The sequence below is a fragment of the Bombina bombina genome, chromosome 7, assembly GCF_027579735.1.
Source record: "Bombina bombina isolate aBomBom1 chromosome 7, aBomBom1.pri, whole genome shotgun sequence".
Lineage (NCBI taxonomy): Eukaryota > Metazoa > Chordata > Amphibia > Anura > Bombinatoridae > Bombina > Bombina bombina.
The window spans coordinates 544,134,112-544,160,195 of NC_069505.1; the positions used below are offsets into that span (position 1 = coordinate 544,134,112).

The 26,084-nt window shown below is 40.3% G+C and overlaps 1 protein-coding gene across 1 annotated transcript in view; it reads right to left on the bottom strand.

The window, feature by feature from the left end:
- Positions 1–430: 430 nt before the first annotated feature.
- Positions 431–26,084, bottom strand: part of LOC128666989 (gastrula zinc finger protein XlCGF26.1) — a 42,455-nt gene continuing 16,801 nt past the window's right edge. The window contains exons 4-5 of the mRNA XM_053721837.1: positions 4,835–4,948; positions 431–1,842 (exon numbers count right to left, since the gene is read on the bottom strand). Coding sequence (XP_053577812.1) covers positions 437–1,842; positions 4,835–4,948 — 1,520 coding nt within the window. The 3' untranslated portion in view covers positions 431–436. The remainder of the gene's footprint in view (positions 1,843–4,834; positions 4,949–26,084) is intronic.

The window sequence follows — 26,084 nt, forward strand, 5'->3', positions numbered from 1 at the left end:
TATCTATAAACAACTATTAATATAATAGAGATCTTTTCTATGAAAAGGTTATCTTTTGTAGTTTGCATTCCTATACAAATCAACTACCACTATGATATTCAAAGATTAGAATTAGGATAAAAGGATAAGACTTTTGTTTCTGGTCTAATTAGTGTTTTAATAAACCAATGAGGAGTCAGGTAAGTGAAATGTTTGCTCTTCTCTGCTTTTTAGAATTGTTATAATTCAATATCTGCCTGGTGCCTCCTAAATTGGTGATGTCTGCCTTACTCTAAGCAGTTCAAGATGCCCCTTTCAGAAGATAAAAATGTTTTCTCAATATTTGAATTTACGGAAGTGTAAAAGGAACCCCTGGATAACAAAACCTTAAAAAAAAATATTTTCATCATAATATGCAGAAAAGAACAGACAATGCAATACATTTGCCACATTCAGGTTATGAAAATGGTTTATCTTTATTGTGTATTTTCTGATGTGTAAGAAAATTTGATTGTCTAGTAAAACTCTTCCCACAATCAGAACATGAAAATGGTTTCTCTCCTGTATGCGTTCTTGAATGCCTTAGAAGATGTGATTGTTGGGTAAACCGTTTCCCACACTCAGAACATGAAAATGGTTTCTCTCCTGTATGAATGGTCTGATGTCTAAGAAGATGAGACTGGAGAGTAAAACATTTTCCACATTCAGAACATGAATATGGTTTATCTCCTCTATGAAACTTCTGATGCCTATAAAGGTCTGATTGCAACGTAAAACATTTTCCACACTCCGGACAAGAAAATGGTTTCTCTCCTGTATGAATTTTCTCGTGAGTATTAAGGTTTGACTGTCGTGAAAAACATTTCCCACATTCTGCACATGAAAATGGTTTTTCTCCACTATGAATGATAAGGTGTGCTATTAGGTTTGCTTGACGAGTAAAACATATCCCACACTCAGAACATGAAAATGGCTTTTCTCCTGTATGAATTTTTTCATGTGTAATAAGCGATTGTTGGTCTGTAAAACATTTCCCACATTCATTGCATGAATATGGTTTTTCACCTGTATGGGTATTTTTATGTCTAAGAAGGTGTGCTTTCTGGGTAAAACACTTCCCACATTCAGTACAAGAAAATGGTTTCTTTCCTGTATGAATTTTCTTGTGTGTTATAAGACATGATTGCTGAGTAAAACATTTTCCACATTCAGGACATAAAAATGGTTTCTCTCCTGTATGAATGATTAAATGTTTATTAAGACTTGATTGCCAAGCAAAACACTTGCCACATTCAAAACATGTATATGGTTTCTCTCCTGTATGAATTTTCTCATGTGTAATTAGCGACTGTTGGTCAGTAAAACATTTTCCACATTCAGGACATGAAAAAGGTTTCTCTCCTGTGTGTGTTTTCTTGTGTCTAAGAAGATGTGGTTTCTGGGTAAACCGTTTCCCACAATCAGAACATGAAAATGGTTTCTCTCCTGTATGTATTTTCTTGTGTGTAGTAAGACTTGATTGTTGGGTAAAACATTTCCCACATTCAGAACATGGATACGGTCTTTCTCCGGTATGAATGCTCTGATGTTTATTAAGACTTGATTGCCACGAAAAACACTTACCACATATAGAACATGAAAACATCTTTTCATTAGTAGGTGTTTTTGGATATATAGTAAGGGATTGTGTCAAGGTAGAACAATTCTTGCATACAGAAATTGAAAAAGGTTTCTCCTCGCTATCATTATTTTCTCTAGTAACCACGGACTGTTGGGAAAACCATTTTCCACACACAGAACATTTCTTCATATTGGTAACTGCATCTTGATTGTTTCCAAGTATTGTTTGGCTCTCAGATCCATCTGTTAGAAAGATATTAATAAATAGAATTAATTATCTTAACAATTTTAAAGAACAGGTAATATAAAAATGGATTCATTTTTTTAAATTAAAACTTAGAAGAGCATTACTTGATGGCCCCTATATATACACGTTATGACAAAGATAAAAAAAAAAATACACTAAATAAAATATGTTGTTGCTACTTCAGATTTGCTATAATCTAAAGTAAAAAAAAAAATACTTATCCTATACATACATACATACATGATATATAGCATATCAGTCTCCGGCCATCTACAAAGACAGCCCCACTCTAGTACTTTTAAAACATGTTAAAAATATATATAATATGAAAATGGTTACAATAAAGTTGTTTATTTTGACACTGATTCATTGGTCAACAGTGACACTTAAGCATAATATCTTTTTTTTTTTTTAAAACAACAACAAAAAAACCTTTACAAATAAACTCTTTTAGATGCAAGAAAAGAAAAATACTTGTGTGTCCCTTAAACCAGTGTTTTGCATCTCCAGTCCTCAAGTAAGCCAAAAAAAGGTCAGATTTTCATGATATCTTAAAAATTTTAACGACCGAAGCAGAAAAAAGCATACATTTATTTAAATAAAAAAAAAACTTTCCAATTTTCATCTGTTATTAAGTTTCTTTCTCTTGGTATCCTTTGTAGAAGAGTAAAACTCTCAGGAGCGTGCACGTGTGTAGCAGTCAACGGCCGCTGTGTTTGCATAAATGTATAAGAGTGGTACAAAAATTTACTTTTAAACATTTTATAAATAATAATAAATGTATCTTCACTCACATAATTACTGATGGTATAATAAGAATGTAGAATAATTATTTTAATTGATAACTTTATTAAATATACTTTTAAACAGCAATATAGAGAGTAAACATCCAAAATTACAAGTGCGAAGTCACATAGCATACAAAGTCCAATAAAAAGTAACATAAATCATACATTTTGATTTACTTTCCAACCCTATGATCACTTTTTCTATTTGAGGAACTACAATTTCATAAAGTCTTTCTATACCAATGGTTCCTTAGCATTGTGATGTGTACCTTTCAGCTTATTTTGTAATAATTATTCTATTTCTAGTTTATATAATACCCAAAAGCATGCCACATATTTATATATATTAAAAACATTTTTAATATATAGATTAACTAAAAAAAGAACATTTTTACAAAAGCCTGTATTTTATTATATAATAAAGCACATGACGAGCATCTATATAGAAAATCAATAGATGATTCTTTACTGGAGCTTGACCAAGTGTGATATATAGTGATAGCTTTTATTGGCTTAATGGGGCAGTAAACACCTTGTAATTACATATTTCTGCATTCTTCCAATAGATAAGCCAATCCGGATTTGCCACCGTCACTGTGTTAACAAAATCTCCATTGTTTGGCTTCAAAAGAAATGATAACATAAACTGCAAATTCTGGGCATATTTTTAGACTTAGAAGTAGAAAAAAGGGGGCAAAAGAAATAGTTAACTCAACATGGTAACTGACCATTTAAGTGAACAACATATTGGATTGCATATTTATTAAATATTCAATACCTCTTTTGTGAGGTCTTAAAGCCCTCTGAGATCTTCAATTTTCTGTGCAGGGAAACATACATAATCTATTGCTACAAAACTATTTTTTCCTTTATTCTTAGCTTCTTTAAAGAAGAATTCATATACTGAAGTAAGATAAAGTGATGGATATACATATGTGTAATAAGCTCCATTTAAGTACTAACTAGGACATGTTCAATGTCCCTATCAATATTAATAAATCCATTTTGTTATATGGTATTTAACACTGTATATCAGTGTTCAAAATGTTTCAGAAAAATCAATAGATTTTCTTGAATTTCTTTTAAAATGTTCACACAAAAAAGAAAATGATAAAAAATATATATAAATTAAATAATTATAGTAATATATTCAAATGCAATACCACTGATCTGACATGTTTTATAAAGTTAGACAAACAAGTAAAGAAAACGATTGGACCAATGATTAACAAACCAAAGTCAAAAGAAACGTATTTAAAATTGGCAGACTATGGGTAAAAAAGGATGCATTATTTTCACCTCGACTATTCTTGCATAACATACATATTTCTTGGTCCTGGAGTCAATACAAAATCCATATAAACCTTTTTTTTTTTTTAAGAAATAAAAAATATATGAAACATAACATTCTAAATTTATATCATTTTAAAATTAAAAATTTTAACGACCGACGCAGCCTATCATTAGGGAGATTACTAGCTCAGCTTTACCATAAGCAGCAAAGCTATGCTAGCATTGCATGTTTTACTCCCGAAGGCATGCAGATATAGCACGGTCTTGCCAACATCGGCAAGACCTGCACTATAACCAAAGCACATAAGGCACATAGGTTAACTAGAGCACAGGTAAAATATTCAGCTGAGGGATGAGAATAAAGTAATTACCATGGATACTGACCATCTGATTATTTTACCTGTGCTCTAGTTAAGATATCATGAAAAATGGGCCTGTTAGTGGTACATGAGGACTGGGGCTGAGAAACAAAGCCTAAGCCAAGATGTATTATAATATATTCTGCCTTTATAGGAACAGACATCTAATTGCCACTGACTCCCTTTAAAGGGAGATATCCTTTTTTTGGGATAGAGAAAACAGATTGGAATGTTTGACATAACAAGCCAACTTTGTACTATAAGCAGAAAATCCTATAGCAAGATATGTAATAATTATTTTAGCCACCAATCGCCAGGTTGGACCTAGTAGTAATAAAATTAAATCTCACAGTATTATTTCTCATTTCACCCACTCATTAAATTTAAATGCACAGTAAACACCTTGTTATTACATGAATGCAGAGTTTAAACACATAAGTACAGGCAAGCAATAAAAATGTTATAGTGCTTTACAGCATTTTCTAACTGCAAGGCTATGCTAATTTAAAATGAGTATTAAAGTGCAATGAAAGTTAACCATTACTTACCTGTATTGGTATTTATGTCAACTTTCTCCTGATTGGCCTTCTGCTGGTCACACACATATGGTTCTTCCCCTTGTTCTATCCTAGAGACGAGTGAAGGCTTCACATGAACATGTCCTGTATGGATATGGTTCAATGTTTACTCCTCTTAATAGGAGACATAACTAAAACTAACGTGTGTGTGTGTGTGTTTATGTATGTATGTATGTATGTATGTTCTCGTCCTCTGCAATTTCTTACTCGCCTGGGACTACTGGACTATTGGAAATTTCAAGCACTGTGTATGTATGTATATATATATATATATATATATATATATATATATATATAGATAGAGAGAGAGAGAGAGAGAGAGAGAGAGAGAGAGAGAGAGAGGTCATCAGACCCTGATGAAGGGGAGGATATCCCCCGAAACGTTACCGAATAAATTAACTATTTGTATTTAAGCCCAGAGAGTGCTGTTTCTGTTCTCTATATTCAAACCTACTCTAGCACCCTGGCACTTGGAGAACTGTTTGTGAGAGTGCACTTGCCTCATTCTGTATATATATATATATATATATATATATATATATACACACATATAAACACATACATATATAAAAACACAGGTGTTCAAAAGTTTGGGGTCACAGACATTTCCTTATTTTCCATGAAAATATACATGTAATCAGCATGAATAGGAAATATAGTCATTAACAAGGTTAGAAATAGTAAATTTTAAGTGAAATAATAATTCTGTCATTCAAACTTTGCTTTCATCAAGCTGCTACCACACCAGTTCAATAGGGTTGGTGACTGTGCTGGCCACTCCATTAAAGACAGACTGGTGTTTTGGGGGTATTATTTAATGAAGCTGCCAGTTGACAACCTGTGAGGCGTCTGTTTGTCAAACTAGACACTCTAATGTATTTGTCCTCTTGCTCAGTTGTGCACCGCGGGCCTCCCAATCCTCTTTATATTCTGGTTAGAACCAGTTTGTACTGTCCTGTGAAGGGAGTAATACATAGATTTTCAGTTTCTTGGCAATTTCTCGCCAATAGCCTTCATTTCTCAGAACAAGAATAGACTGACAAGTTTCAAAAGAAAGTTCTTTGTTTTTGGCCATCTTGAGCCTGCAATCGAACCCACAATGGCTGATGCTCCAGATACTCAACTAGTCTAATGAAGGCAAATTGTATTCCTTCTTTAGTCAGGACAGCCATTTTCAGCTGTGCTAACATAAATGTAAAAGGAATTTTTAATCATCAATTAGCCATTTTAAATGATAAATTTGGATTAGCAAACACAACATGCCATTGGAACACAAGACAGATGGTTGCTGATAATTAACCTCTGTACGCCTATGTAGATATTTCATTAAAAATCAGCCATTTCCAGCTACAATAGTCATTTATATGTCTACACTGTATTTCTGATCAATTTAATGTTATTCTAATGGACAAAATAATTTGCTTTTCTTTAGAAAATAAGGAAATGTCTAAGTGACCCAAACATTTGAACACCAGTGTGTGTGTATATATATATATATATATATATATATATATATATATATATACACAATCTTGCACTTGGTTTTGGCAGATGATTTCTGAACATTAGGCAATATTGTCAGTGGATTTTTCTAGTGATCACAATCACAAAATGCTTATTCCAATTATATCCCTCAAGCACAAAATCTTTATTTGCCTGATTAAACTTATGATATTATTATTATTATTGGTTATTTGTAGAGCGCCAACAGATTCCGCACAATCATTTTAAAATGTATTCTTACCTGATAAATTTGTTTCTTTTAAGATACGATGAGTCCACGGATTTCATCCTTACTTTTGGGATATCGCCGCCTCCTGGTGAGCAGGAGGAGGCAAAGAGCACCACAGCAGAGCTGTATATATAGCTCCTCCCTTCCCTCCCACTCCAGTCATTCGACTGAAGTTAGGAAGAGAAAGGAAAAGCCAAGGTGCAGAGGTGACTGAAGTTTAACAAAAATAAAGACCTGTCTCATAAAAACAGGGTGGGCCGTGGACTCATCTTATCTTAAAAGAAACAAATTTATCAGGTAAGAATAAATTTCCTTTTCTTTTAAAAGATACGATGAGTCCACGGATTTCATCCTTACTTGTGGGATACAATACCAAAGCTATAGTACACGGATGAAAAGGGAGGGACAAGACAGGGAACCTAAACGGAAGGCACCACTGCTTGAAGAACTTTCCTCCCTAAAACAGTCTCAGACGAGGCAAAAGTATCAAATTTGTAAAATTTGGAAAAAGTGTGAAGAGATGACCAAGTTGCAGCTTTGCAAATCTGTTTAACAGAAGCATCATTTTTGAATGCCCATGAGGAAGCCACAGCCCTAGTGGAATGAGCCGTAATTCATTCAGGAAGCTGTTGTCCAGCAGTCTCATATGCAAAACGGATGATACTCTTCAGCCAAAAAGAAAGAGAGGTAGCCATAGCTTTCTGACCCCTACGTTTCCCAGAAAAAACAACAAACAAGGAAGACGATTGCCGAAAATCCTTAGTTGCCTGTAAGTAAAACTTCAAAGCACGGACCACGTCCAAATTATGTAACAGCCGCTCCTTCTTAGAAGAAGGATTAGGACACAAGGAAGGAACCACAATTTCCTGATTAATATTTTTATTTGAAACAACCTTAGGAAGAAAACCAGGTTTGGTTCGTAACACCACCTTATCCGAATGGAAAATAAGATAAAGGAGAATCACATTGTAAAGCCGAAAGCTCAGATACTCTTCGAGCAGAAGAAATAGCAACCAAAAATAAAACTTTCCAAGATAATAACTTAATATCTATGGAATGCATAGGTTCAAACGGAACCCCTTGAAGAATTTTAGGAACTAAATTCAAACTCCAAGGAGGAGCAATTGGTCTAAATACAGGCCTGATTCTAGTCAGAGCCTGACAAAAAGATTGGACATCTGGAACGTCAGCCAGACGTTTGTGTAACAAAATGGACAAAGCAGGAATCTGTCCTTTTAAGGAACTTGCTGACAGCCCTTTCTCCAATCCTTCTTGGAGAAAAGACAAAATCCTGGGAATCCTAACCCTACTCCATGAGTAGCCCTTGGATTCACATCAATAAAGATATTTACGCCATATCTTATGGTAAATTTTCCTAGTAACAGGTTTACGTACCTGAATCAAGGTATCTATGACCGAATCAGAAAACCCTCACTTAGATAAAATTAAGCTTTCAATCTCCAAGCAGTTAGCTGCAGAGAAACTAGATTCGGATGATGGAAGGGTCTCTGAATGAGAAGATCTTTCCTCAATGGAAGCTTCCACGGTGGCTGAGATGACATGTCCACCAGATCGGCATACCAAATCCTGCGAGGCCACGCAGGAGCGATGAGGATCACTGATGCCCTCTCCTGTTTGACTCGAGCAATCACCTGGGGAAGGAGAGCAAATGGAGGGAACACATAAGCTAGGCTGAAAGACCAAGGCACTGCCAAGGCATCTATCAACTCGGCCTGGGGATCCCTGGACCCATATCTCAGAAGCTTGGCATTCTGACGAGATGCCATAAGATCCAACTCCGGCCTGCCCCATCTGAGAATCAGGTTGGCAAATACCTCCGGATGGAGTTCTCATTCTCCTGGATGAAATGTCTGTCTGCTCAGAAAATCCGCTTCCCAGCTTTCCACACCTGGGATGTGGATCGCCGACAGATAACAAGAGTGAGACTCCGCCCACTGTATTATCTTGGCTACTTCTGTCATCGCTAAGGAACTCCTTGTTCCTCCCTGATGATTGATGTAAGCTACAGTCGTAATGTTGTCCGACTGGAATCTGATGAATTTGGCCGAAGCCAACTGAGGCCAAGCCTGAAGCGCATTGAATATTGCTCTCAAATCTAGGATATTGATGGGAAGTAGAGACTCCACTTGAGTCTATATACCCTGAGCCCTCAGGGAGTTCCAGACTGCTCCCCATCCTATCAGGCTGGCGTCCGTTGTCACTATCACCCATGAGGGTCTGCGGAAGCATGTCCCCTGGGATAGATGATCCAGCAACAACCACCATAGAAGAGAGTCCCTTGTCTCCTGATCTAGATTAATTTGAGGAGACAAATTTGTATAATCTCCATTCCACTGTCTGAGCATGCTCAGTTGCAGAGGTCTGAGATGAAAACGAGCAAACGGAATGAAGTCCATTGCCGTTACCATCAATCCAATTGCCTCCATGCACTGAGCCACTGACGGCCGAGGATTGGTCTGAAGGGTTCGGCATGTATTCAGAATCTTTAACTTTCTGACCTCCGTCAAAAAGATTTTCATAGATAGAGAGTCAATTAGAGTTCCCAAGAAAGGAACCCTTGTCTGTGGAACCAGCGAACTCTTTTCCAGATTCACTTTCCACCCGTGAGTCCTCAGAAAGGACAGAACAATGTCGGTATGAGACTTTGCTAGATGATAAGACGACGCCTGGATCAGAATATCGTCCAGATAAGGTGCCACTGCAATGCCCCGCGGTCTTAGAACCGCCAGCAGAGACCCCAGAACCTTTGTGAAAATTCTGGGTGCCGTGGCCAGACCGAAAGGAAGAGCCACAAACTGAAAATGTTTGTCCAGAAAGGCAAACCTCAGGAACTTGTGATGATCTCTGTGGATAGGAACATGAAGATATGCATCCTTTAGATCCACGGTAGTCATAAATTGACCCTCCTGGATCAATGGAAGAATGGTCCGAATAGTTTCCATCTTGAAGGATGGAACTCTGAGAAACTTGTTTAGACTTTTGAGGTCTAAAATAGGTTGGAACGTTCCCTCTTTTTTGGGAACTACAAAGAGATTTGAATAAAACCCCTGTCCCTGTTCTTGTATTGGAACAGGACATATTACTCCCATGGTCTAAAAAATAAAACTTACCAGGATAGGCTCAATGACCTAAATATGTATAGCTTAGAGGAGAGAAGGGAAAGAGGTGATATGATAGCAACTTTCAAGTACATTAAAGGGTTTAGTAAAACTGAGGCTGTGGGTATTTTACATAAAATGGAAAATTCAAGAACAAGGGGTCATGAGCTCAAGCTAAAGGGTAGTAGATTCAAGAGTAATTTGAGGAAGCACTTCTTTACAGAAAGAGTGATTGATTTATGGAATAAACTTCCTCAAGAGGTAGTAGCAACAAACACTGTGGGGGACTTTAAAAATGCATGGGACAAGCATAAGGCTATCCTACAAAGTAGATAAGTTTATACTGTTAGGTAATATCGGGCAGACTTGCTGGGCCTATGGCTCTTATCTGCCGTCAATATCTATGTTTCTATGTAAGAGAGGTCTCCTACACAACGTAAGAACGCCTCTCTTTTTGTCTGGTCTGCAGATAATCGAGAAAGAAGAAACCTTCCTCTGGGGAAGAGTTTCTGAACTCCAACTTATATACCTGAGACACAATTACTAGCATCCAGGGATCCTGTACATCTCTTATCCAAGCCTGGACGAAGAGAGAGAGAGTCTGCCCCCGACTAGATCCGGTCCCGGATCGGGGGCCGACCCTTCATGCTGACTTGGAAACAGCAGTAGGCTTCTTAGATTGTTTACCCTTGTTCCAAGACTGGTTCGGTCTCCAAGTAGACTTGGTTTGTGAATAGTTCCCTTCATGTTTAGAGGAAGAGGAAGGGGGAACTCCCTTGAAATTTCGAAAGGAATGAAAATTACTCCGTCGACCTCTCTGTTTGGACTTTTTATCCTGAGGGAGGAGATGACCCTTACCTCCCGTGATGTCAGAAATGATTTCCTTCAAGTCAGGCCCGAACAGGGTCTTCCCCTTGTAAGAAATAGCCAAAAGCTTAGACTTGGATGACACATCTGCAGACCAAGACTTCAGCCATAAGGCCCTGCGTGCTAAGATGGCAAAGCCTGAACTCTTAGCCGCCAATTTAGTAATCTGCAGAGAAGCATCTGTAATAAACAGGTTAGCTAACTTAAGAGCTTTAATCCTATCCTGTATCTCTTCCAAAGGAGTCTCAGTCTTAAGAGACTCTTCTAGAGCATCAAACCAATAAGCGGCCGCACTGGTAACTGTAACAATGCAAGCCGCTGGTTGCAATAGAAATCCCTGGTGAACGTAAATATTCTTAAGGAGACCCTACAACTTCTTATCCATAGGGTCTTTGAAAGCACAACTATCCTCGATGGGAATAGTAGTTCTTTTGGCCAGGGTAGAGATAGCTCCCTCCACTTTAGGGACTGTCTGCCAAGAATCCCTAATAGCGTCGGCTACAGGATACATCTTTTTAAAAACGGGAGAAGGAGAGAAGGGAATGCCTGGTCTCTCCCACTCTTTTGCAATAATCTCTGAAGTCCTTTTTGGAACTAGAAAGACATCTGAGTAAGATGGAATTTCCAAGTATCTATCCAATTTACTCAATTTTTCTGGAGGAACCACTATTGAGTCACAATCATCTGGAGTAACCAATACCTCCCTCAGCAATAAGCGGAGGTGTTCAAGCTTAAACCTGAAAGAAACCACTTCAGAATCAGTCAGGGGCAAAGCACTTCCTGAGTCAGAAAGTTCACCTTCAGATAGGACTTCCGTACCCTCCAACTCAGAACCCCCGGGAGGGTACTTCCACAATCGCCATACTAGTATCAGAGGCTGCATTAACCACATAATTGTCCCTTCGTGTACGCTTGCCGTGCGATATGGGAAGGGTAGAGGACATCACTGCAGCTTTGTCCTTTAATGTAAAAGCAGCAGAAACTGGCGAAATACATGGTCCCACTTGAGCGGGCTTTAGGGGCTGTGACGCTTGGGGAGAAAGTTGCGGCATACTCTGCATCTCATCCGTAGACTCTTGAGTAGCATCCGCCTTAGGCAAAGATGTATCAAAAAATTTTTTGGTCTCTATAGTGTAAAGCCCTCTCAATGCAGGAAGGGCAAAAAGGAACAGGAGGTTCCACAGTGGCATCCAAACACATGGAACATGTTACAGTATGAATATCATCTGAATCCATGATAACAGAAAAAGCAAGCAAAAAATTGGTCTTGTCCCTTTAAATTGTATGTTTGGATTGTTTACTTTTACAATTTATGGCCAAAATGCACAGTGCATAACAGTACAAACAAATATTTGTAGTATATCAGATCCTGACAAAAAATTGTGTGTTTAAAAATGTCTAACAATCTGTTACTTTTTTAGTGTAAATCAGCTAGACGATCAGCACCTCGCCTCAACAGCTCTGCTGAGGCGCCTACCTGCCCCCACGGTTCACCGACCACTCTCAGGCACAAGTCCGGATCGATCCTACAACGCCCAAGACCGCCGGCTTAGCTCGCAACCATGCAGTCTTGGCGTCACTAGCAACAGCTCCTACAGACAGTCGGGGCTTTCCGGAAGTGAATGTACGCTGCGCGGCTATTTTCCGAGCCCCAGCGCCAAAAGAAGCCCCGCCCTTTGTGGGCGTCACTTAAGACATCCGAGAAGGAGCGCTGTAACCCTGCATCGCAGAACAGTACAAACAATTTTCAAACTTGTATGCTTGCCGTAACATGTTTAATGACAGGTTTAATACGAACCAAAGCTTGTACAAAACAATGAATATCAGGAAGATTAGCAATCTTTCTGTGAAAAAGAACAGAAAGAGCAGAGATTTGTCCTTTCAAGGAACTTGCAGACAAACCTTTATCCAAACCATCCTGAAGAAACTGTAAAATTCTAGGAATTCTAAAAGAATGCCAAGAGAATTTATGAGAAGAACACCAAGAAATGTAAGTCTTCCAGACTCGATAATAAATCCTCCTAGACACAGATTTACGAGCCTGTAACATAGTATTAATTACTGAGTCAGAGAAACCTCTATGACTAAGAATCAAGCGTTCAATTTCCATACCTTCAAATTTAATGATTTGAGATCCTGATGGAAAAATGGGCCTTGAGATAGAAGGTCTGGTCTTAACGGAAGTGTCCAAGGTTGGCAACTGGCCATCCGAATGAGATCCGCATACCAAAACCTGTGAGGCCATGCTGGAGCCACCAGCAGTACAAACGAACGTTCCATAAGAATTTTGGAAATCACTTTTGGAAGAAGAACTAGAGGCGGAAAGATATAGGCAGGATGATAATTCCAAGGAAGCGACAACGCGTCCACTGCCTCCGCCTGAGGATCCCTGGATCTGGACAGATACCTGGGAAGTTTCTTGTTTAGATGAGAGGCCATCAGATCTATTTCTAGAAGTCCCCAGATTTGAACAATCTGAAGAAATACCTCTGGGTGAAGGGACCATTCGCCCGGATGTAACGTCTGGCGACTGAGATAATCCGCTTCCCAATTGTCTACACCTGGGATGTGAACCGCAGAGATTAGACAGGAGCTGGATTCCGCCCATACAAGTATCCGAGATACTTCTTTCATAGCCTGAGGACTGTGAGTCCCACCCTGATGATTGACATATGCCACGGTTGTGACATTGTCTGTCTGAAAACAAATAAACGATTCTCTCTTCAGAAGAGGCCAGAACTGAAGAGCTCTGAAAATCGCACGGAGTTCCAAAATGTTGATTGGTAATCTCGCCTCCTGAGATTCCCAAACCCCCTGCGATGTCAGAGATCCCCATACAGCTCCCCAACCTGACAGACTCGCATCTGTTGAGATCACAGTCCAGGTTGGACGAACAAAAGAAGCCCCTTGAACTAAACGATGGTGATCTATCCACCACGTCAGAGAGTGTCGTACATTGGGTTTTAAGGATATTAATTGTGATATCTTTGTATAATCCCTGCACCATTGGTTCAGCATACAAAGCTGAAGAGGTCGCATGTGAAAACGAGCAAAGGGGATCGCGTCCGATGCAGCAGTCATGAGACCTAGAATTTCCATGCATAAAGTTACCGAAGGGAATGATTGAGACTGAAGGTTTCGACAGGCTGAAACCAACTTCAGACGTCTCTTTTCTGTTAGAGACAAGGTCATGGACACTGAATCTATTTGAAAACCCAAAAAGGTTACCTTTGTCTGAGGAATCAACGAACTCTTTGGTAAATTGATCCTCCAACCATGTCTTTGAAGAAACGACACAAGTTGATTTGTATGAGATTCTGCAGAATGTGAAGACTGAGCAAGTACCAAGATATCGTCCAAATAAGGAAATACCGCAATACCCTGTTCTCTGATTACAGAGAGAAGGGCACCGAGAACCTTTGAAAAGATCCTTGGAGCTGTTGCTAGGCCAAACGGAAGGGCCACAAACTGGTAATGCTTGTCTAGAAAAGAGAATCTCAGAAACTGAAAGTGATCTGGATGAATCGGAATATGAATATATGCATCCTGTAAATCTATTGTGGACATATAATGCCCTTGCTGAACAAAAGGCAGAATAGTCCTTATAGTTACCATTTTGAATGTTGGTATCCTTACATAACGATTCAATATCTTTAAATCCAGAACTGGTCTGAAGGAATTCTCCTTCTTTGGTACAATGAATAGATTTGAGTAAAACCCCAGACTGTGTTCCAGAACTGGAACTGGCACAATTACTCCAGCCAACTCGAGATCTGAAACACATTTCAGAAATGCCTGAGCCTTCACTGGATTTATTGGAATGCGAGAGAGAAAAAATCTCTTCGCAGGCGGCCTTATCTTGAAACCTATTCTGTACCCTTGAGAAACAATGCTCTGAATCCAAAGACTGTGAATCGAATTGATCCAAATGTCTTTGAAAAATCGTAACCTGCCCACTACCAGCTGTGCTGGAATGAGGGCCGCACCTTCATGTGGACTTGGGAGCTGGTTTTGACTTTCTAAAAGGCTTGGATTTATTCCAGATTGGAGAAGGTTTCCAAACAGAAACCGTTCCTTTAGGGGAAGGGTCAGGCTTCTGTTCCTTATTCTGACGAAAGGAACGAAAACGATTAGCAGCCCTATATTTACCTTTAGATTTTTTGTCCTGAGGCAAAAAAGTTCCTTTCCCCCCGGTAACAGTTGAAATAATTGAATCCAACTGGGAACCAAATAATTTATTACCTTGGAAAGAAAGAGAAAGCAAAGTTGACTTAGAAGACATATCTGCATTCCAAGTTTTAAGCCATAAAGCTCTTCTAGCTAAAATAGCTAAAGACATATACCTGACATCAACTCTAATGATATCAAAGATGGCATCACAAATAAAGTTATTAGCATGTTGAAGAAGTTTAACAATGCTATGAGCATTATGGTCTGATACTTGCTGTGCTAAAGCCTCCAACCAAAAAAAGTGGAAGCGGCAGCAACATCAGCCAAAGAAATAGCAGGCCTAAGAAGATTACCTGAACATAAATAAGCTTTCCTTAGAAAGGATTCAATCTTCCTATCTAAAGGATCCTTAAAGGAAGTACTATCTGCTGTAGGAATAGTAGTATGTTTAGCAAAAGTAGAGATAGCCCCATCAACTTTAGGGATTTTGTCCCAAAACTCTAATCTGTCAGATGGCACATGATACAATTTCTTAAACCTTTGAGAAGGAGTAAATGAAGTACCCAGATTATTCCATTCCCTAGAAATTACTTCAGAAATAGCATCAGGGACAGGAAAAACTTCTGGAATAACTATAGGAGGTTTAAAAACCGAATTTAAACGCTTAGTAGATTTAGTATCAAGAGGACTATAATCCTCCATTTCTAATGCGATTAAAACTTCTTCAAGTAAAGAGCGAATAAATTTCATCTTAAATAAATATGAAGATTTATCAGTGTCAATATCTGAGACAGAATCCTCTGAACCAGAAATATCCTCATCAGAAACAGACAAATCAGAATGATGACGGTCATTTAAAAATTCCTCTGAAAAATGAGAAGTTTTAAAAGACCTTTTACGTTTACTGGAAGGAGGAATAACAGACATAGCCTTCCTAATAGATTTAGAAACTAATTCTTTTATATTAACAGGAACATCCTGAGTATTAGATGTTGAAGGAACAGCAACAGGTAATGGTATATTACTAATGGAAATACTATCTGCATTAGCAAGCTTATCATGACATTCATCACAAACTACAGCCGGAGGAACAATTACCACAAGTTTACAACAAATGCACTTAACTTTGGTAGAACCAGCATCAGGCAGCGCCTTTCCAGAAGTAGATTCTGATCCAGGGTCAATGTGAGACATCTTGCAATATGTAAAAGAAAAAAACAACATATAAAGCAAAAATATCAAATTCCTTAAATGACAGTTTCAGGAATGGGAAAAAAATGCCAATGAACAAGCCTCTAGCAACCAGAAGCAATGCAAAATGAGACTGAAATAATGTGAAAAAAAGGTGGAGACAAGAATGACGCCACATCCGGTGACGCCGACATTTTTGGCGCAAAACGTAAAAAAAATGACGCAAACACGAACAACTTCCGGCGTCAAGTTTGACGCCAGAAATGACAAACAGAATTTTTTGCGCCAAAAAAGTCTGCGCCAAGAATGACGCAATAAATTGAAGCATTTTCAGCCCCCGTGAGCCTAACAGCCCACAGGGAAAAAAGTCAATTGAAACAATTTTTAAGGTAAGAAAAAAATGATTATTCATATGCATTATCCCAAATAATGAAACTGACTGTCTGAAATAAGGAATATTGATCATCCTGAATCATGGCAAAACAGAATTTATATCTTACCTGATAAATTCCTTTCTCCTACGGTGTGTCCGGTCCACGGCTTCATCCTTACTTGTGGGAATATTCTCTTCCCTAACAGGAAATGGCAAAGAGGCACACAGCAAAAGCTGTCCATATAGCCCCTCCTCTGGCCCCGCCCCCCAGTCATTCGTCCGACGGTTAGGAGAAAAAGGAGAAACTATAGGGTGCCGTGGTGACTGTAGTGTATAGAGATAAAAATATTTAAGCCTGACAAAAAGCCAGGGCGGGCTGTGGACCGGACACACCGTAGGAGAAAGGAATTTATCAGGTAAGATATAAATTCTGTTTTCTCCTACATAGGTGTGTCCGGTCCACGGCTTCATCCTTACTGGTGGGAACCAATACCAAAGCTATAGGACACGGATGAAGGGAGGGAACAAGTCAGGCGACCTAAACGGAAGGCACCACGGCTTGCAAAACCTTTCTCCCAAAAACAGCCTCCGAAGAGGCAAAAGTATCGAATTTATAAAATTTTGTAAAAGTATGCAGTGAAGACCAAGTCGCTGCCTTACAAATCTGATCAACAGAAGCCTCGTTCTTGAAGGCCCATGTGGAAGCCACAGCCCTAGTAGAGTGAGCTGTGATTCGTTCAGGGGGCTGCCGTCCGGCAGTCTCATAAGCCAATCGGATGATGCTTTTCAGCCAAAAGGAAAGAGAGGTAGCAGTAGCTTTCTGCCCTCTCCTCTTACCAGAATAAACAACAAACAAGGATGAAGTTTGTCTGAAATCCTTAGTTGCCTCTAAGTAGAATTTTAGAGCACGGACCACATCTAGGTTGTGTAACAACCGTTCCTTCTTTGAAACTGGATTCGGACACAGGGAAGGAACAACTATTTCCTGGTTAATATTCCTGTTGGAAACCACCTTTGGAAGAAAACCAGGTTTGGTACGTAGAACTACCTTATCTGAATGGAAAACCAGATAGGGAGTAGAACACTGCAGAGCAGATAATTCAGAAACTCTTCTAGCAGAAGAGATAGCAACCAAAAACAAAACTTTCCAAGATAGTAACTTAATATCTATGGAATGTAAGGGTTCAAACGGAACCCCTTGAAGAACTGAAAGAACTAAGTTTAGACTCCATGGAGGAGTCATAGGTCTGTAGACAGGCTTGATTCTAACTAATGCCTGTACAAACGCCTGTACATCTGGCACGGCTGCCAGTCGTTTGTGTAACAAAACAGACAGAGCAGATATCTGTCCTTTCAAGGAACTAGCTGACAAACCTTTATCCAAACCCTCTTGGAGAAAGGAAAGTATTCTAGGGATTTTGAGTTTACTCCAAGAAAAACCTTTGGAATAGCACCAACAGATATATTTTTGCCATATCTTATGGTAAATTTTCCTAGTCACTGGTTTTCTGGCTTGTACCAGAGTGTCTATAACCGAATCAGAAAACCCACGCTTAGATAGAATCAAGCGTTCAATTTCCAAGCAGTCAGTTGCAGAGAGACTATATTTGGATGTCTGAATGGACCTTGAACTAGAAGATCCTGCCTCAAAGGTAGCTTCCATGGTGGAACCGATGACATATTCACCAGATCTGCATACCAAGTCCTGCGTGGCCACGCAGGAGCTATTAGAATCACCGAGGCCTTCTCCTGTTTGATCCTGGCTACAAGCCTGGGAAGGAGAGGGAACGGTGGAAAAACATAAGCCAGATTGAACGACCAGGGCGCCACTAATGCATCCACCAGTGTCGCCTTGGGATCCCTGGATCTGGACCCGTATCGAGGAACCTTGGAGTTCTGACGAGACGCCATCAGATCCATATCTGGGTTGCCCCATAGTTGAGTTAACTGGGCAAAGACCTCCGGGTGAAGTTCCCACTCCCCCGGATGGATAGTCTGACGACTCAGATAATCCGCCTCCCAGTTGTCTACTCCTGGGATGTGAATCGCAGAAAGATGGCAGGAGTGATCCTCCGCCCATTTGATGATCTTGGAGACCTCTTTCATCGCTAAGGAACTCTTTGTTCCCCCCTGATGATTGATGTACGCTACAGTCGTCATGTTGTCCGACTGAAACCTTATGAACCTGGCCTCCGCTAGTTGAGGCCAAGCCAGGAGCGCATTGAATATCGCTCTCAGCTCCAAAATGTTTATCGGGAGAAGAGACTCTTCCCGAGACCATAGGCCCTGAGCTTTCAGAGAGTCCCAGACCGCGCCCCAGCCCAAGAGGCTGGCGTCGGTCGTGACAATGACCCACTCTGGTCTGCGGAAACTCATTCCCTGAGACAGGTGATCCTGAGTCAACCACCAGAGGAGTGAGTCCCTGGTTACCTGATCTACTTGAATTTGGGGAGACAAGTCTGCATAATCCCCATTCCACTGTTTGAGCATGCACAGCTGTAATGGTCTTAAATGAATTTGAGCAAAAGGAACCACGTCCATTGCTGCAACCATTAGTCCCATTACTTCCATGCACTGAGCTATGGAGGGCTGAGGAATAGAATGAAGAACTCGACAAGCATTTAGAAGCTTTACCTTTCTGACCTCTGTCAGGAAGATCTTCATTTCCACAGAATCTATTATTGTTCCCAGAAAAGGAACCCTTGTGGACGGTGACAGGGAACTTTTTTCTATGTTCACCTTCCACCCGTGAGATCTGAGAAAGGCTACGACAATCTCTGTATGAGCCCTTGCTTTGGAAAGAGACGACGCTTGGATTAGAATGTCGTCTAGGTAAGGTGCTACAGCAATGCCCCTCGGCCTTAGGACCGCTAGAAGGGACCCTAGCACCTTTGTGAAAATTCTGGGAGCGGTGGCTAAACCGAATGGAAGAGCCACGAACTGGTAATGTTTGTCCAGAAAGGCGAACCTCAGGAACTGATGATGAGTTTTGTGGATCGGGATATGCAGATACGCATCCTTTAAGTCCACGGTAGACAAATATTGACCCTCCTGGCTTGTTGGTAAGATTGTCCGAATGGTTTCCATCTTGAACGATGGAACTCTGAGGAATTTGTTTAATATCTTTAAATCCAGAATTGGCCTGAAAGTTCCCTCTTTTTTGGGAACTACAAACAGGTTCGAGTAAAAACCTAGACCTTGTTCCCCTGAGGGGACTGGGTTTATCACACCCATCTTTAATAGGTCTCTTACGCAATGTAAGAATGCCTGTTTCTTTATTTGGTCTGAAGATAAGCGAGACATGTGGAACCTTCCCTTTGGAGGTAGTCCCTTGAACTCTAGAAGGTAACCCTGGGAGACTATTTCTAGTGCCCAGGGATCCGGAACATCTCTTGCCCAAGCCTGAGCAAAGAGAGATAATCTGCCCCCTACTAGATCCGGTCCCGGATCGGGGGCTACCCCTTCATGCTGTCTTGGTAGCAGCAGCAGGCTTCTTGGCCTGTTTACCCTTGTTCCAGCCTTGCACCGGTTTCCATGCAGGTTTAGGCTGGACAGCGTTACCGTCTTGTCTAGAGGCTGTAGAGTTATTAGCCGGTCCGTTCCTGAAATTGCAAAAAGAAACGAAAATTAGACTTGTTCTTAGCCTTGAAAGGTCTATCTTGTGGGAGGGCATGGCCCTTACCACCAGTGATGTCTGAAATAATCTCCTTCAATTCCGGCCCAAAAAGGGTCTTACCTTTGAAAGGAATATTAAGTAACTTAGTCTTGGACGACACATCTGCCGACCACGATTTTAGCCAAAGCGCCCTACGCGCCACTATAGCAAAACTAAAAAATTAGTTTTTCGCCGCTAATTTCATTATTTGAAATGCGCATCCAATATAAAGGAATTAGCTAACTTTAGTGTGTGAATTCTGTCCATGACTTCTTCATATGAAGTCTCCTTCTGGAGCGACCTCTCTAGTTCCTCGAACCAAAAGGACGCAGCTGAGGTGACAGTAATAATACACGTAGCTGGTTGAAGAATGAAGCCTTGCTGAACAAAAATCTTTTTAAGCAAACCTTCCAATTTTTTATCCATAGGATCTTTGAAAGCGCAGCTGTCCTCTATAGGAATAATTGTGCGCTTCGCTAATGTTGAAACTGCTCCCTCTACCTTCGGGACCGTCTGCCATGCGTCCCTTCTGGGGTCTACAATGGGAAACATTTTCTTAAATATAGGAGGTGGGGTAAAGGGAATACCCGGTTTCTCCCACTCCTTATTCACTATGTCCGCTACCCTCTTGGGTATTGGAAAGGCGTCATCGTGCACTGGGACTTCTAAGAACTTGTCCAACTTGCACAACTTTTCTGGAGTTACCATGGAATCACAATCATCCAGAGTACCTAATACCTCCTTAAGCAGGGCGCGGAGATGTTCTAGCTTAAATTTAAATGCTACTATATCGGGCTCTGCCTGTTGAGAAATTTTTCCCTAGTCAGAAATTTCTCCCTCAGACAGTCCCTCCCTTACAGCCAATTCTGATTGATGTGAGGGTAAAATAGATAAAGCATCGTCAGCGTCTAATTGTTCATCCTTTTTATCTGTATTTAAAACTGAACAATCACGCTTTCTCTGAAATGCAGGCAGTTTGGATAACAGATTTGCTATAGAATTATCCACTACTGCTGATAATTGCTGCATAGAAACAAGCATTGTCGCGCCAGAAGGTGTCTGCGCGGGCAAAGCTGGTGTAGACACAGAAGGAGAGGATGTAGAACTATCCCCACTACCTTCATTAGATGAATCATCTTGGGCAATTTTATTAAATGTGACAGAACTGTCCTTACTTTGTTTGGACGCTATGGCACAATTATCACATACACTCGCAGGGGGGGCCACATTGGCCTCTATACACACAGAACATAAGTTATCTGATGGTTCAGACATGTTAAACAGACTTTGGCAGGCTTTTAATGCAATAAAAACGATTTTAAGCAAAACCGTTACTGTCTCTTTAAATAATAAAATGACACACTTTATTTCTGAATGTTAAAAAAACTATGAAGGCAATATCCGATTTTTATCAAATTTATACCCCAGTGTCCTAATGCTTTGAAAGTATTGCACACCAAAAATAGGGACTCTAGACCCAAAAATAAGCAAACCGGAGCTAATTGTTGGTTTTAACCCGTTTTACACACTACAGTCCCAGCTACAGCTCTTGCTGTAGCTTTTACCTTCCTTAGGGGTCAACCACCACAGAAATCAGCCCTCCGGAGTCGTTTTCTGAGCCACTGGACCCTCTCACATGAACCTGCATGCACTGCCTTTGAAATTAACTGCGCAACTGAGGCGCGAAAATGGGGCCTCCTCCCTCAGCATACTAGAGTGAAGGGGCCTTTCTGACTAGATTAGGCGTCTAATACAAGCCAGATCTAATAAAAACGTTCCCAAGTGTATGTAAGTTTATAAAACATCCCAAATGCCATTAAAATGTAATAAACACCAATCGATTTGGCCCACAATAGTGTCTACCAGCATAAGAACTAGAAAAGTAAGCCTGTTATCTTGTTTTGCTGAGTTCTAAGAAAAATGGCTTACTGTTTTCCCTGAGGGGAAAAATGACAGTCTTCTAGCAATAGCCTGTGTTGTTAGAAAGGAGACTAGTCATACCTGAAGCAGATGATTCTGCAAACTGTTACCCCCAACTGAAGTTCTCTGGTTTCAACAGTCCTGCGTGGTAACAGCAATGGATTTTAGTTACTTGTGCTAAAATCATAGCCCTCTTTAACAGAAATCTTCATCCCTTTTCTGTTGCAGAGTAAATAGTACAAGCCGGCACTATTTTAAAATAACAAACTCTTGATAGAAGAAATAAAAACTACAACTAAACACCACAAACTCTTTACCATCCCCGTGGAGATGCTACTTGTTCAGAGCGGCAAAGAGAATGACTGGGGGGCGGGGCCAGAGGAGGGGCTATATGGACAGCTTTTGCTGTGTGCCTCTTTGCCATTTCCTGTTAGGGAAGAGAATATTGCCACAAGTAAGGATGAAGCCGTGGACCGGACACACCTATGTAGGAGAAATATAAGTTTAAAGACATATATTTAGAACTTTATAAATAAAGTGCCCAACCATAGCTTAGAGTGTCACAAAAAATAAGACTTACTTACCCCAGGACACTCATCTACATATAGTAGATAGCCAAACCAGTACTGAAACGAGAATCAGTAGAGGTAATGGTACATAAGAGTATATCGTCGATCTGAAAAGGGAGGTAAGAGATAAAACTCTACGACCGATAACAGAGAACCTATGAAATAGATCCCGTAGAAGGAGACCATTGAATTCAAATAGGCAATACTCTCTTCACATCCCTCTGACATTCACTGCACACTGAGAGGAAAACCGGGCTCCAGCCTGCTGCGAAGCGCATATCAACGTAGAATCTAGCACAAACTTACTTCACCACCTCCACGGGAGGCAAAGTTTGTAAAACTGAATTGTGGGTGTGGTGAGGGGTGTATTTATAGGCATTTTGAGGTTTGGGAAACGTTGCCCCTCCTGGTAGGAATGTATATCCCATACGTCACTAGCTCATGGACTCTTGCTAATTACATGAAAGAAATAAAGACTGCACTTACCTCTATGCTGAGCGACAGCATGACACATCTCACAGGATCAAGAGGTCTTCTCCCTCCTGTAGGTCTGTGGACACAGAAAGGCCTTAGGTAATATCTGCTAAGACCATCATCACCAGAAGGGCAGCACTAGTATGGGAGGTGCAGTGAGGGTTAAGTCCCACCAGTTCCCATTGCTTTAAAGCCACCTGTAACTCTACTCTTGAGGCTGACAAGGAATACGGCTACACCCTATAGTAAAATAGCACTCACTGGTACCATTTTAAAAATAATAAACTCTTGATTGAAGAAACGAAACTAACACCTCACTTTACCTCTTCCTATCACTAACACAGGCAAAGAGAATGACTGGAGTGGGAGGGAAGGGAGGAGCTATATATACAGCTCTGCTGTGGTGCTCTTTGCCTCCTCCTGCTGACCGGGAGGCGATATCCCACAAGGATAAAAAAAAAAAAAGAGGAAAGCATATATTAGTATGATGGAGCCCAAATATATTACTTTATTGGCAGCTATGGACTCTTTGTTATGCGAACGTTTCTTGCTCCTCATAGAACCACTTGTTTCAGTAAGATTAAAGACCCATGGAGTCACCTCGAAAGACAATCAGTTTGACTAATATGTTAATTATTCTGTTAAAGGGACACTCAATCAAAATTAAACTTTCATTATTCAGATAGAGCATGCCATTTTAAACAGCTTTCCAATTTACTTCCATTAACTAAATGTGCAAAGTCTTTTTATATTTAAACTTTTTGAGTCACCAGCTCCTACTGAGCATGTGCAAGAATAAGTGTGTATGCATTTGTGAATGGCTGATGGCTGTCACATGGTACGTGTATGCATTTGTGATTGGCTGATGGCAGTCACATGGTACAGGGGGAGTGGAAGAAGACATAACTTTTAAAATTGTCAGAAAAAAATCTACTACTCATTTGAAGTTCAGACTAAGTGCTATTGCATTGTCTTGTTATCTAGCATTTGTTGATTATGCAAATTTACTGTGTTGACTGGTCCTTTAACTGACTTTCAGTATTCTATGACCAGCAATTTTGTATTGTACCTTTCTTTTTGAACCCCCTCAAATTTTTTTTTATTTATAAACAATGTATATGAGTAAACAATATTGTGTACCAAATACCAATGCTAAAAGGTAATATGTTCAATTAAGCAGTTTTGCTTCAAAACCACATAGATTTGTGTGTACATGTCTCTCTTAGGGCATTATCACAATAGTGGGTATGTGTGTGTGTTGGGTTATTGATTTAAAGGGACATGATTCACAAAGAACATGCAATTTTAAACAACTTTCCAATTTACTTCTATTACCTAATTTTCTTAATTGTCTTTATATCCTTTGTTGAAAAGCATATCTAAATAGGTTCCGTAGTTGCTGATTGGTGGCTGCACATAGATGTCTCGTGTGATTAGGTCACCCATGTACATTGCTACAGTATCTCACAAAAGTGAGTACACCCCTCACATTTTTGTAAATATTTTATTATATCTTTTCATGTGACAACACTGAAGAAATTACACTTTGCTACAATGTAAAGTAGTAAGTGTACAGCCTGTATAACAGTGTAAATTTGCTGTCCCCTCAAAATAACTCAACACACAGTTATTAATGTTTAAACCGTTGGCAACAAAAGTGAGTACACCCCTAAGTTTTCCGCCCGGTGTCATGTGACTCGTTAGTGTTACAAGGTCTCAGGTGTGAATGGGGAGCAGGTGTGTTAAATTTGGTGTTATCGCTCTCACACTCTCTCATACAGGTCACTGGAAGTTCAACATGGCACCTCATGGCAAAGAACTCTCTGAGGATCTGAAAAAAAGAATTGTTGCTCTACATAAAGATGCTATAAGAAGATTGCCAAGACCCTGAAATTGAGCTGCAGCACGGTGGGCAAGACCATACCGCGGTTTCACAGGACAGGTTCCACTCAGAACAGGCCTCGCCATGGTCGACCAAAGAAGTTGAGTGCACGTGCTCAGCGTCATATCCAGCGGTTGTCTTTTGGAAATAGACGTATGAGTGCTGCCAGCATTGCTGCAGAGGTTGAAGTAGTAGGGGGTTCAACCTGTCAGTGCTCAGACCATACGCCGCACACTGAATCAAATTGGTCTGCATGGCTGTCGTCCCAGAAGGAAGCCTCTTCTAAAGATGATGCACAAGAAAGCCCACAAACAGTTTGCTGAAGACAAGCAGACTAAAGACATGGATTACAGGCACCATGTCCTGTGGTCCGATGAGACCAAGATAAACTTATTTGGTTCAGATGGTGTCAAGCATGTGTGGCAGCAACCAGGTGAGGAGTACAAAGACAAGTGTGTCTTGCCTACAGTCAAGCTTGGTGGTGGGAGTGTCATGGTCTGGGCCTGCATGAGTGCTGCCGGCACTGGGGAGCTACAGTTCATTGAGGGAACCATGAATGCCAACATGTACTGTGACATACTGAAGCAGAGCATGATCCCCTCCCTTCAGAGACTGGGCCGCAGGGCAGTATTCCAGCATGATAACGACCCCAAACACACCTCCAAGACGACCACTGCCTTGCTAAAGAAGCTGAGGGTAAAGGTGATGGACTGGCCAAGCATGTCTCCAGACCTAAACCCTACTCAGCATCTGTGGGGCAATCTTAAAACGGAAAGTGGGGGAGAGCAAGGTCTCTAACATCCACCAGCTCAGTGATGTTGTCATGGAGGAGTGGAAGAGGACTCCAGTGGCAACCTGTGAAGCTCTGGTGAACTCCATGCCCAAGAGGGTTAAGGCAGTGCTTGAAAATAATAGTGGCCACACAAAATATTGACACTTTGTGCCCAATTTGGACATTTCCACTTAGGGGTGTACTCACTTTTGTTGCCAACGGTTTAGACATTAATGGCTGTGTGTTGAGTTATTTTGATGGGACAGCAAATTTACACTGTTATACAGGCTGTACACTCACTACTTTACATTGTAGCAAAGTGTCATTTCTTCAGTGTTGTCACATGAAAAGATATAATAAAATATTTACAAAAATGTGAGGGATGTACTCACTTTTGTGAGATACTGTATTTCTAAAACAAAGGATATCTAAAGAATGAAGCAAATTAGATAATAGAAGTAAATTAGAATGTTGTTTAAAATTGTATTCTCTATCT